Source organism: Pan paniscus, chromosome 1, assembly GCF_029289425.2.
Source record: "Pan paniscus chromosome 1, NHGRI_mPanPan1-v2.0_pri, whole genome shotgun sequence".
NCBI classification, from domain to species: Eukaryota; Metazoa; Chordata; class Mammalia; order Primates; family Hominidae; genus Pan; species Pan paniscus.
Genome location: NC_073249.2, coordinates 51790033 through 51802917, shown reverse-complemented (window position 1 = coordinate 51802917; position 12885 = coordinate 51790033). Strand labels below are relative to the sequence as shown.

The following is a 12885-nucleotide window of genomic DNA, read 5'->3' as shown; positions in this document are numbered from 1 at the left end:
CTGCTCAACAAAATAAAAGAGGACACAAACAAATGGAAGAACATTCCACACTCATGGATAGGAAGACTCAATATTTTGAAAATGGCCATACTGCCCAAGGTAATTTATAGATTCAATGCCATCCCCATGAAGCTACCAATGACTTTCTTCACAGAATTGGAAAAAAACTACTTTAAAGTTCATATGGAACCAAAAAAGAGCGCGCATTGCCAAGACAATCCTAAGCAAAAAGAACAAAGCTGGAGGCATCACGCTACCTAACTTCAAACTATACTACAAGGCTACAGTAACCAAAACAGCACGGTACTGGTACCAAAACAGACATATAGGCCAATGGAACAGAACAGAGGCCTCAGAAATAACACCACACAACTACAACCATCTGATCTTTGACAAATCTGACAAAAACAAGAAATGGGGAAAGGATTCCCGATTTAATAAATGGTGCTGGGAAAACTGGTTAGCCATATGTAAAAAGCTGAAACTGGATCCCTTCCTTACACCTTGTACAAAAATCAATTCAAGATGGATTAAAGACTTAAATGCTAGACCTAAAACCATAAAAACTCTAGAAGAAAACCTAGGGAATACCATTCAGGACATAGGCATGGGCAAGGACTTCATGACTAAAACACCAAAAGCAATGGCAACAAAAGCCAAAATAGACAAATGGGATCTAATTCAACTACACAGCTTCCGCATGGCAAAAGAAACTACCATCAGAGTGAACAGGCAACCTACAGAATGGGAAAAAATTTTTGCCATCTACCCATCTGACAAAGGGATAATACCCAGGATCTACAAAGAACTTACACAAATTTACAAGAAAAAAAAACCCACTAAAAAGTGGGAAAAGCATAGGAACAGACGCTTCTCAAAAGACATCTATGCTGCCAACAGACATATGAAAAAAGGGTCATCATCACTGGTCATCAGAGAAATGCAAATCAAAACCACAATGAGATCCCATCTCATGCCATTTAGAATGGTGATCATTAAAAAGGTAAGAAACAACAGATGCTGGAGAGGATGTGGAGAAATAGAAAAGCTTTTACACTGTTGGTGGGAGTATAAATTAGTTCAACCATTGTGGAAAAAAGTGTGAGGATTCCTCAAGGATCTAGAACTAGAAATACCATTTGATCCAGCGATCCCATTACTGGGTATTTACCCAAAGGATTATAAATTATGCTACCATAAAGACATATGCACATGTATGTTTATTGCGGCACCATTCACAATAGCAAAGACTTGGAAACAACCCAAATGTCCATCAATGATAGACTGGATTAAGAAAATGTGGCACATATACACCATGGAATACTATGCAGCCATAAAAAAGGATGAGTTCATGTCCTTTGCAGGGACATGGATGAAGCTGGAAACCATCACTCTCAGCAAACTATCACAAGGATAGAAAACCAAACATTGCATGTTCTCACTCATAGGTGGGAATTGAACAATGAGAACACTTGGACACAGGGCGGGAACATCACACACCAGGGCCTGTTGGCAGGTAGGGGCCTGGGGGAGGGATAGCATTAGGAGAAATACCTAATGTAAATAATGAGTTAATGGGTGCAGCAAACCAACATGGCACATGTATACCTATGTAACAAACCTGCACATTGTGCACATGTACCCTAGAACTTAAAGTATAATTTAAAAAGAAAACAGAAAAAGAAAAAGAAAAAAAAATCTAAAGAATAGAAAAGACAGAATGATCAATGTAAGGGTTGACGTTTGAAGAGGCTATGGCGGAATGACAGGAAGCATATTAACACTGATGGTATAGTATGGCATAGACAAAACCTGACATTGTGAAATGTATGTGTGAAGGAACATTCAATGTGATTGCATATTACATTAGAATAGGAAATTGGAAAGGATTTGGAGCCCAGAGAGGCACCAAGCACCTTATATAGTGTGATACTCCATGAAAGTGGCAGAACCAGGATACAAACCCGGATCTATTGGATTCCAAGCCAATATTCTTCACAGGGGTACAGACCTGCCATTAGTGACACTCAATGGTGTGACCAAGAACACAAAGCCAAAGAATGTATGTGGTATATTTAATTGAAATTTTAATTTTATTTTAATATGAAGGTAAGAAGAGGGTAATACAACCAGTATTTAAAATGTTTTCACTTTAAAATAAACACTGCTATGTTGTGATATAGAATGTACAACATGTATAAATGTTTTGGAAAAATGCAGAATGCTTCCTAAACTGTGCCTGTCAGTGGGCTTCTACAGCCACCCCCTTATACTCTTTAAAAATATGTATTCTCTTCTGCCATGGGGGGCACTTTTTTGGATAGAAAAGTTTGAGAAATACACATTTTTATTACTCAATGAAAGGTAGAAAAGGTTTTGGGGGAACATTAAAAAAGAGTTTTCCAATTTGAATCTTTATCATTTTCCTCCCTGATAAGAGTTAGAATTTGGGCAAGAAGAATTATTTTGAATATCTATTTAAATATATGTGAGTTCCTTCACTATTAAATAAGTTTCCTAACAGTAATCTAGATTATCAGTTTAAAAGGCCTATATTCATGGAGAGCCCGTAAGTTTATAGTTCTAGATGAGGCTCTTGGATTGACACACTAAATTCAATCAGACTGCATGAATAAATAAAATGTGTTTAAAGTAATATAGGCACAGAAAAAAAGGAGTACAGACTTAGTGAGGGGGAGGGACACTCAGGGAAGACTTTAGAGAGATGAAGTCAATATAAAAAAGATAAATTACAATAACATGGGATAAATTCTATAACTCAGACATGAACAGAGCTCTAAAGGAAGAGAAAAGATGAGATGATTGACCTAAGGGTTGACATTCGAACTATTATAGCCACTTGCCATAGCTACATTGCGGTATAGAATATACAATGTATAAATGTTTTGGAAAAATGCAGAATGCTTCCTAAAATGTGCTTATCAGTGAGCTCATACAGCCACCCCCCATACTCTTTAAAAAATGCATTCTCTTCTGCCATGGCACTCTGTTGGATAGAAAAGTTTGAGAAATACACATTTATATTACTATATGAATGGTAGGAGAGGTTTTGGGGGAAAGGTTTGGTTTTGCCGTGGTCCTTAGCCATGGCGAATGTATGGTAAGATGAGCAGAAAAAACTTCAGTTCCAGGGGCCTTAATAACAAGCAATGTACAGAAGAAAATAATTTCCTTCATTGTATTAGTATGAGATAAAAGTAAGAGACCTGAAAATAATGGCTTAAGTCTTTGTAAAGCTGCTAGCTAAAGAAAGACGGTAATGTCAGAGTTGTGGATTTAAGGAACTGTTTCTGGGATTCCTTCCAAATCCATTATCTAAAGAGAAATTCATACAAATGGAACCCACTATCATCCATCTAAGCTATGTTTATTTCAAAGTATCATGGAATGTTAGAGATGAGAGGTATCTCAAACTCAGTGATCTTTTACTCTAACTCATGTTACAATGCAGAAACTGAGACCAAAAGAGGTTAAGAAGTCAACTGTCAATGAAAATACAGCCTATTACTGGATGACGTATAAACATTAAAAATATATATGTTTTAACACAATACTTTAATTAAATATTAACAGTTTAAATAATAATAATAAAGCAAGGATAGTTGGTAGCTTATGCTTTGTTGACTGAAAGAAGGAGTGTCCAGGGGAGGGGAAGATTTTGATCAAAGGATACAAAGTTTCAGTTAGACAAGAGAAATAGGTTTTTGAGATCTACTGCATGGTACAGTGACCACAGTTAATACTAATGTATTGTACATTTCAAAATTGCTAAAAGAGTAGAGTTTTTGTTTTTGTTGTTGTTGTTGTTGTTGTTTCTTTGAGATGGAGTCTCGCTCTGTTGCCCAGGCTGGAGTGCACTGGCACAATCTAGCTCACTGCAACCTCTGTCTCCCAGGTTCAAGCTATTCTCCTGCTTCAGCCTCCTGTGTAGCTGGGATTACAGGCATGTGACACCTTGCCTGGCTAATTTTTGTATTTTTATTAGAGACGGGGTTTCACCATGTTGGCCAGGTTGGTCTCAAACTCCTGACCTCAGGTGATCCACCCCCATCAGCCTCACAAAGTGCTGGGATCACCAGCGTGAGCCACTGTGCCCGGCCTTAAAAAGTAGATTATAAATGTTCTCAGCATTCTAAAAAATGTGAGGTGATAGATATGTTAATTAGCCTGATATAATCATTCTACAATGTGTATGTGTGTATCAAAACATCACATTGTACCCCATAAACACACACTATTGTCAATTAAAATTTTTAAAAAATAAAATACAACAAAAATTATACAATTGAAATATTTTTAAAATGATAAGTAAACTAGGAGAACACTGTCTTTCCTTATACCTATGTAACAAACCTGCACGTTGTGCACATGTACCCTAAAACTTAAAGTATAATACAAAAAAAAAAAGTCCCTCCCTTTAAGGGACCTCCCTAGTTAGCCTCACATAGTAGCTAGAACTACAGGTGTGCACCACCACATCCAGCTAATTTTTGTATTTTTTGTAGAAACAGGGTTTCACTATGCTGCCCAGGCTGGTTAGTCCTCTTTTTTAAGGCTTTCCAAGTGATTCAGATAGGTCCACCAATTAGATTATCTAGAATAATCTTCTTTATTTATAGTCAAATGATTAGGAGTTTTAATTTTATCTTTAAAATCCTTTCATAGCAAAACCTAAATTACTGTTTGATGGAATAACTGGGGATGGTAGCCTAGCCAAGTGGACACATTAATGAAACCAACACAAGGGGGGCAAACTCAGTTTTTGTTGGGAAATGTCCTCATGTCACTCATAATTAAAAGGTGTTTTGTTTGGCATAGAATTCTATGTATTTTTTCTCAACACACTGAAGATATCATGCCAGTATCTTCTAGATTCCATTGTTGCTGCTGTGAAGTAAGCTGTCAATATATTGCTCCTTTGAAGGTAATCTTTTTTCTCCTATTTAAACAAATTTCCATTTTGTTTAGTGTTTTATAGCTTTGGATGTATGAATATACACTGTGTGTGGGCATAGATTCTTTCTTCTTTATTCAGTTTGGATGTTAAGACTTTATAAATTTGTAAATTTATGAAGTGTATTTTCATTGGTTCTGGCACTATCCTTTCAACTACTGTCTCTGTTCCATTTTCTGTCCTCACCTATTAGAACTGACTATATGAATTTAAGGACATTCTTAGTCTACCCTCTATGTCTATCAACTTCCTATATTTTCCATTTCTGTCTTTCCATACCATATTTTGTATAACTTCTTTTTCAAATATATCTTCAGCTTAGCAAACCTCTCTTCACTTAGATTTGATCTGCAATTACACCCATCAACTTATTTAATTTCAATTATTACATGCTTCCTTAACAGAAGTTTATTTGCTACCTTTTTGAAATTGGCTTTGCACTCTTTGAAGTTTTTCTTCTCTGAACATTTTAAAGCTTGTTTCTTCTTTCAACATGTTAAACATGGCTATTTTCATATTCTATTTCTGATAATTCCAATACTTAAAGTCTTTGCAAGTCAGTTTCATCTGTTGTTTCTGCTAGCTCTCATTTATAATTTCTTTCATTGTATTTTTAATAATTTTTCTTTTTTTTTTTCTTTCTTTTTTTTTTTTTTTGAGATAAGAGTCTCACTCTGTCGCACAGGCTGGAGTGCAGTGGTGCAATCTCAGTCACTGCAAGCTCCTCCTCCCAGGTTCATGCCATTCTCTTGCTTCAGCCTCCAAAGTAGCTGGGATTACATGCACCTGCCACCATGCCCAGCTAATTTTTTTGTATTTTTTTTTTTTTTTAGTAGAGACAGGTTTTCACCGTATTAGCCAGGATGGTCTCGATCTCCTGACCTCATGATCCACCCGTCTCGGCCTCCCAGAGTGCTGGGATTACAGGTACCTGTTGCTAGGATCTAATAATTTTCTCCTGTGAGTCACTGCGCCTGGCCCTTTTAATAATTTTTAACAGCAAAATTTCCTTTTGGAATTTTAGCTGGAAGAATTATTTGATGCCTGGCTGAAGGTGATTTCCTGAAGAGGGAATATATGTTTGCCTCTTCCTGAGGTCTGGGGGCACTAACATTTAGGGTCCTTTAAATTTCGTTTGAGTTTTGTCAGCCAAAATCAGAAAATATTAATTCAGGCTGCAAATTTCTGTGCAGACTGACATGTGGTTATTTCTTAACAGCATTTTTCCCTTCCCTCTACCCAGCACTAATGCTTTGGATGTATGAGTTTCCTTACAGATCCCCAGGAAACTGACTGAGAAAGTAAACACCTTTATTTCTAGTTTACCTGTACATTAAGTCTTCTCAGAATTACAGGAACTGGGTCTCCTATTACACTTCTCATCTTGTAAAGTGAGCACTAGGCTTTGTCTCCTGTACTGTCTCAACATAAGGAGTTCTTTAAATATTACGTTTTAAATTGTAGTATGTAGGTTATTTATGGATCCTACCCTGCCATATTATCAGAAATAAAACTTCACTTTAACTCTTTCCTTAAAATTATATGCTGCTCTCCTGGGTCAAAGTCCTCTCAAATTTGAAGCATAAGTTGTTCTAAGAGATAACCTGAATAATTCTAGACCTATAATGGATCACAAAGTCATAGTCATAAATCTTTTGTACCTAATAAATATTTTTATATTTTTTCAGCCATATGAGTAGTATCTTTGAGGATTCATCTGTGTTAGTTTTTTACCAATTGACTCTTCTTTTAGAAGTTTGTGAAACTCTGTCAACGAGAATCTTTTCAATCCTTTCAGGGCTATCTTCACGTATCACTTTTTTAAGAATCATGAGCATATCAAGTTCTAGAAGACAGCCAATTTGTGCAAGTAAGACTATCCACATTGTCCACATAATTAGTTCTTTGGTTGACCATTTTCATATTTTACATTTAACGTCCTTGAACAAACTGTATTTTTTAAAAGTCCTACACAGATATGTATTTTGTTAATGTAATTTCTCTAAGAATGAGGCAGACATTAAGATTTGCTGAGCATCAACAAGGCACCATGCATTGTGCTGAGAGTGTACATGTGTTAATTCACATAAACCTTATTATAATCCTGTGAGGTAGGTGGTAATATTTCTATTTTAAAGAAAAAGAAATATGTACTCATGTAAAACAGATATTCTGCGATACAGTCAAAATGTAACCCAACTATACATGACTCCTAAAAAGTAAACGCTTCTGTAACTATGCAAAAAAATTACTGTTTTATTAACTTTATTAAGTGGTAAGGAACTAGTTACAGAAGTTCATGATCAAAGGGAAATAAGTTAGATATTCTACCTACCCATTCAATCCCTAACCCCCATATAATTTAATCTTCAAAACTCAGTTTTGATAATGGAAGATAGTGCCTCTTCTTGATAGAGAAAAATACAAAAAGGTACTGATATTTTACTCAACAAGCATGCACTGCATGACTAGCTTAGGACTGTACTGTGCTATACTTCAGCATTTATAAAGCACTATCACTTGATCTTCCTTTCAACCCTGGGAAGTAATTGAGTCTATGCTTGGAGACCTCTAGGGACAAAAAGCTCCAAAAGCAGCCCACTCTATTTTTTGGAAATTCACAGGACATCTCTGATCCTGAAATCCATGCTCCTTAAGTTTGTGTACAGGATAACCTTAACCCTTTCCTTAATGTAAAACTTCACTTATTGGAAGACAGGTATCTCCCCATGCCCCAGAGTATTTTGTAATCTCAGATTATTTTTTAAAATTTCCTCAGAAGTAGTAGCATTAATTGTTGCCATGCTGACTTCTTTACTGACCTAATTTGAAGGTTATTTTGAATGATATAGTATCTTCCCTTCTAACAGTTCAAAAAAATTATTAGACTGTCAGCTTCTCAAGGGCATTACTGAGTTTTTATTCATTTTTGTATCCTGGCCCTGAGCACAGTTTATGACACACAGTAGGTCTTCATTAAATGTTTAATTCACATAGTAAACTTTACACTTAACATTGTCATGTGGAATAAGAAAAACAAGTGTTAAGAACTTAATTCAAATTTTGTATACAGAAACTAAGACAACCCAATTTAAGACACTTGCTATGATTACACAATGGAATGACAGAAGCAGTGCATCCAAAATTTCTGAAATCTGATGTCTAGTTACTGCTTTTTTGAAATAGCAATTATATTTTCTGAACCAAAAATCAGGACAAACAGCATAACTATGAGTCTTATTATTGATTCTGAATGTATGAGTATTAAAAAGTCTTACAAAGCTTAAAAAGTTAAATATTCATTTTATGAACTATTTTATAAACTATATTACAATGGAATAATCCTATCAAAATACAGTTTGTTAGTTTACCATATCAATCCACCATACCAAAATAACTTCTTCTAAGATGCCTTGTATAAGTAAAACTAGTCATGTTGCTGCTGCTTCTATGAATGTATATTCTTCCTCAATGAGACTTTAAGCTCAGCCACATTTGATGAGAAATTTTTAATAGCAAAGTTATTATATTTCTAGAGTGCTATGTCATAACTAGCTACGACTTACAAAAGAAACAAAAATTTCCTGACATTCTAGAAAAGATGCTACTCAGGGTTTGTACATAGTTTTATAGTAATACAAATGTGTAAAACTGACAATGTTGTCTTACAAAAGAAAAATGTGGAGGTCCACTCTTACCTGCTTAAAAAGCTGGAGGTTAATGGCAGTTTCCAGGAACTGTTTCATCACGCTTGAGCGGTGCTTTACAAAACTCTCCTCACAGAAAGTGATGGGCTCACCCTAGATAGAAATAAAGATTTTAAGGGCATCAATAAAAGGTTAGTCAGAGAGAACTAGTCTCTTTAAATAGGTATGTGGAGAGTGATAGAGGAAGCGTAAGGTGCAGAAGCAACAGACCCTTCCTTACACAGAATAGTTTAGGCTAGCAGAAATATTCCTCTACTAATAAGCCTGTACTACAGCTTTCTAATCCAGGATCCCATGTACTCTTAAAATTGCTCAATTTTACTCCCTCAAGTAAAAGTAAATCCCCTAAAAATAAAGATTTGACATCATCAGATTGAATTATGAGTATTAAACATAGCACACATACCTGAAAATATCACATAATTTTATTGCATCCTGATTGGAAAACACTGTTACTATAAAAACTGCTGCATGATATTTGACATTCGCACTTAGTTGTTATGATCATTAATTTGTTTTTTAATTAATGAAAAGATTCTACAATCACCTTCTCTTCATGATTGCAAAACAATTCAGGCTGGATACTTTCCAGGATAAGTCCTACTTGGCATCTGCTTTCATTAATCCTTTGCGTTAAGTAATCATATTTTTGCAAGCGTCTTGTGGTAGCTCTACCAAATGCTCCTCCAAACCAGCAAGGACTTAAATCTCAAGTCCTACTGATTCCATTTTTTTCTATTTATTCCTTTGCATGAATGCAGAAAATCATCACCCACTGGCTAATTCCTACCACCTGCTATTTCCCTCATCAGCCTGAACAGCCCTTTAGCCCATTCAACACAAACAAAGATAAGTGACTAAACTTTATGACAAAAATGAAAACACAGATGAATAAAAATGATTCCTTCATTACAATGCACCTTGTAGCAATATTTATGTCATAGGAAAAAGAAAAAGTGTGCCTGTTTACTTTGTAATAGAACTTTGGAAAAAAATAAGAATAATTTAATTACAATTATAATTTAATCTTAAGGAAGACTCAATATTATTACAGATATCTTTAAGTACAATTCTGAAAATAGGTTCCTGTATAAATAAAATAATGAGAGTAACTATGTAATTAAATTATTACCACTTTCTGATAAAGTTAATACACTATAGAACTGTACTGTCACATTCAGTAGACACTAATCACATGTAGCTATGTAAATGTAAATTTATGAAGATTAACTAAAACTTCAGTTCCTCAGTCATACTAGCCACATTTGAACCGCTCAATGGTCACATGTGGTTAGTGGCTACTATATTGAACAGCACAGATACAGAACATTTCCTTCAGCATAAAAAGTTTTCCTGGATAGCACTGCTATAGAAAAAAGAAAACAAAATTCAAACAAATTATTAAAGAAGACAATTCGATAAACTCTTAAGTGGTGTCACCTACCATCAGCTACCAGCCAATGATTCATAATAAAAATGTCATTATACATTTTTATACAGATGATTGCCAATTTTTTTCAGGGGGGAGGGGTTGGGGAGGGTGTCATTCTGCCATACAGGTAGGATTATAGTGGTTCATTCATAGCTCACTGCAGCCTTGACCTCCTGGGCTCAGGTGATCCTCCCACCTCAGCCTCCCAAGTAGCTGGGACTACAGGCACATGCCACCATGCCCGGCTAACATTTTGTATTTTCTGTAGAGAAAGGGTTTCGCTATGTTGCCCAGGTTGGTCTCAAACTCCTGAGCTCAAGTGATCTCCCCACCTCAGCCACCCAAAAAGCTGGAATTCTAGGCATAAGTCACCAACCTAGCCTATTATTGCCAATGGTAAAGAGCTACAGATGATCTTTAAATTACATATTTTTTAAACCGGACTAATTTACATAAATATATTTTGGATGATCACAAATGTACTATATTTTCCACTATCACAGAATTTATAATCTATCGGAGGAAGGCAAGCCTGTTAAAAATAAAGGTCTATTGTTTTCTAATCTCTAGTACTAGCATCATCCCTAGTTACACTGGGAGCCCGATAAATGTTTTATGATTGAATTTTAAAAATAAAATAAAAATAGCAAATGAGCTAAGCCTTATTCTATATGACATATCATCTTCACAAAAATAAATACAATTTTAAAAATAAATATAAGTAATTGCCTCTAATGGCAGTTCTGGCATCACTGCTATTACAAAGTAATCAGGACTAATAGTAACTTTAGTTTTTATGTGATAGATTTTTCCTTAAACATGTAAAGATGTATTTCAACACAAGAAGAAATGGATGAGAGACTAAAGTCTATGCTTTCTTAAGAGTTGGGCATAGTTTAATCATTAGCCTATGTGAATTAAGCTGGAAGAATTCTGTCCTCATTAACCTTTGAGTACTTTCAATCTCTCCAGAGAACAAGTAAAGAAAAAGCTCAGATTTGCTGTCCATCCACTTGTGATGACACAAATCATGGAAAAACTTTGAACTAAACCTTCAATTTGATTAACACGGTTTATTTACTAAGAATCTCTGATAATAACAAAAGGCAAAGCACTGACACATCAGAATTTTCTCTCAAGGAGAAAAATAAGTCTTTATTAATAATGCTTTAAAGTTGTATATATTAATATACAAGAACCTCAATTACTGCCATCACTGGAAGCCTCAATTACTGTCATCCTTAAGGCATATGTTATGAAAGAGATATTAATAAATGACTCTTGAGTATGAGTTCTTTAAAATCAAAGTTGAATAGAATGACATGAGAAGAATTCTGCCTATGATTTTAACCCAGGTTATGAGTATTTGAAGTTCATGTGGTTAACTACATTGTTAAACATTTCGTGGCAAAATCAATAGGACTAGTTTTGTCAACTGATATGCAGTGATGTTTTTCAAAGTGTGATCCAAGGTCAGACTTTTCCACAGGATCTGTAACAACAAAAGTATTTTCATAATAATGTAAGTCATTATTGTCACTCTTCACTCTCATTTTCTCCTGAGATCCAACAGTGTTTCCCAAAAGCTACATGGTTGGTAATATTGCAATAGACTGAATACGGAATCAAATATCAGAATCCAGCTGACTTCTATTAAGCCAGATATTAAAGAGATCTGAAAAAAATGTAAAACAATGATATTGTTCAGACTAAATTTTTTTAGGAATGTAGCAATTTTTCACAAAAATGTTTTATATTCATATTTAATTAGTTTATATTGCTTTTTAAATAAATGTATATTTTTTCAGTTTTAATTTCTAATATGGTAAATATTTATACATATACCTCACATAAATTAAGGTTCTTTGATAATTTTTAAGACTATAAAGACATCCAGAGACCAAAATGTTTGAGAACCACTGATATCGACAGTAACAAGTAGGGGTCAAAGGTGACTTCCAGATTTCTAGATTAAGGGTCATAAAATGACATTATTTATTAGAGACTGAAAATATAGAAAGAAAACCACATTTAAGGAGAAGTTGATAAAATCAATTTTGGCATATGTTTTCGGTAGTATTCCTACTGGAGCCTGAGACAGGGGTTCTTGGTTCAATTGATTTTCGCAGATCACTCTCAGGAAAAAGGTATTAAAGAAAACAAGACGGGGCAGAGGAAAAAGTCAAGCAAGAATATGGTCTCAACTGGAGACGAGCTTCAGCCGAATCCCATGGGAAAGCACTGACTGTATTACAGAGTTGATCCCACTTTGAGGCAGAGAGGCCAGCTTCTTATACCCCATATAAGAAGTGGTCTTTTTCAATGATGAGAGGTGCAAAGATGAGGGTTGAACACAGTTTTCCTGGTGAGGCACTCCCATTTAGCTAAGTGCAATTTTTCACAAAACAGCAACAAGTACAGGGGATTTGGGCAGGGCACCAACAATATCTACTACAGATGTCTGTGAAATACATGAAGATATGTAGCACAAAGCTAGAAACTCGTGTTAGGAAAATTTGTTATTTAATACATACTTAAGAATTATCTGTACAGACTTGAATATTAAAGTTGAGTTGATCAATCTACTTATAGAAAACGACTTATGCAATTGAGAAATACCCATCTATAATCTATCTTTTTAAATGTTGTATTATTCATTCACAGAAAAGTAAGTAAACATATGATTCTGTAGAGACACAAAGTAACCACGTAGAAACATAAAACAATGGAAAAGAAAATCTCTTCATGAGATAATTCTGACATGAGAGAAA

At 34.9% G+C, this 12885-nt stretch overlaps 1 protein-coding gene across 6 annotated transcripts in view; it reads right to left on the bottom strand.

Annotated features, from left to right (window-relative positions):
- Positions 1–12885, bottom strand: part of DENND1B (DENN domain containing 1B) — a 251401-nt gene that overhangs the window by 66557 nt on the left and 171959 nt on the right. For all 6 annotated transcript variants that reach the window (XM_063598039.1, XM_003823074.4, XM_008976667.5 and 3 more), the window contains one exon: positions 8674–8775. In XM_063598039.1, coding sequence (XP_063454109.1) covers positions 8674–8775 — 102 coding nt within the window. The remainder of the gene's footprint in view (positions 1–8673; positions 8776–12885) is intronic.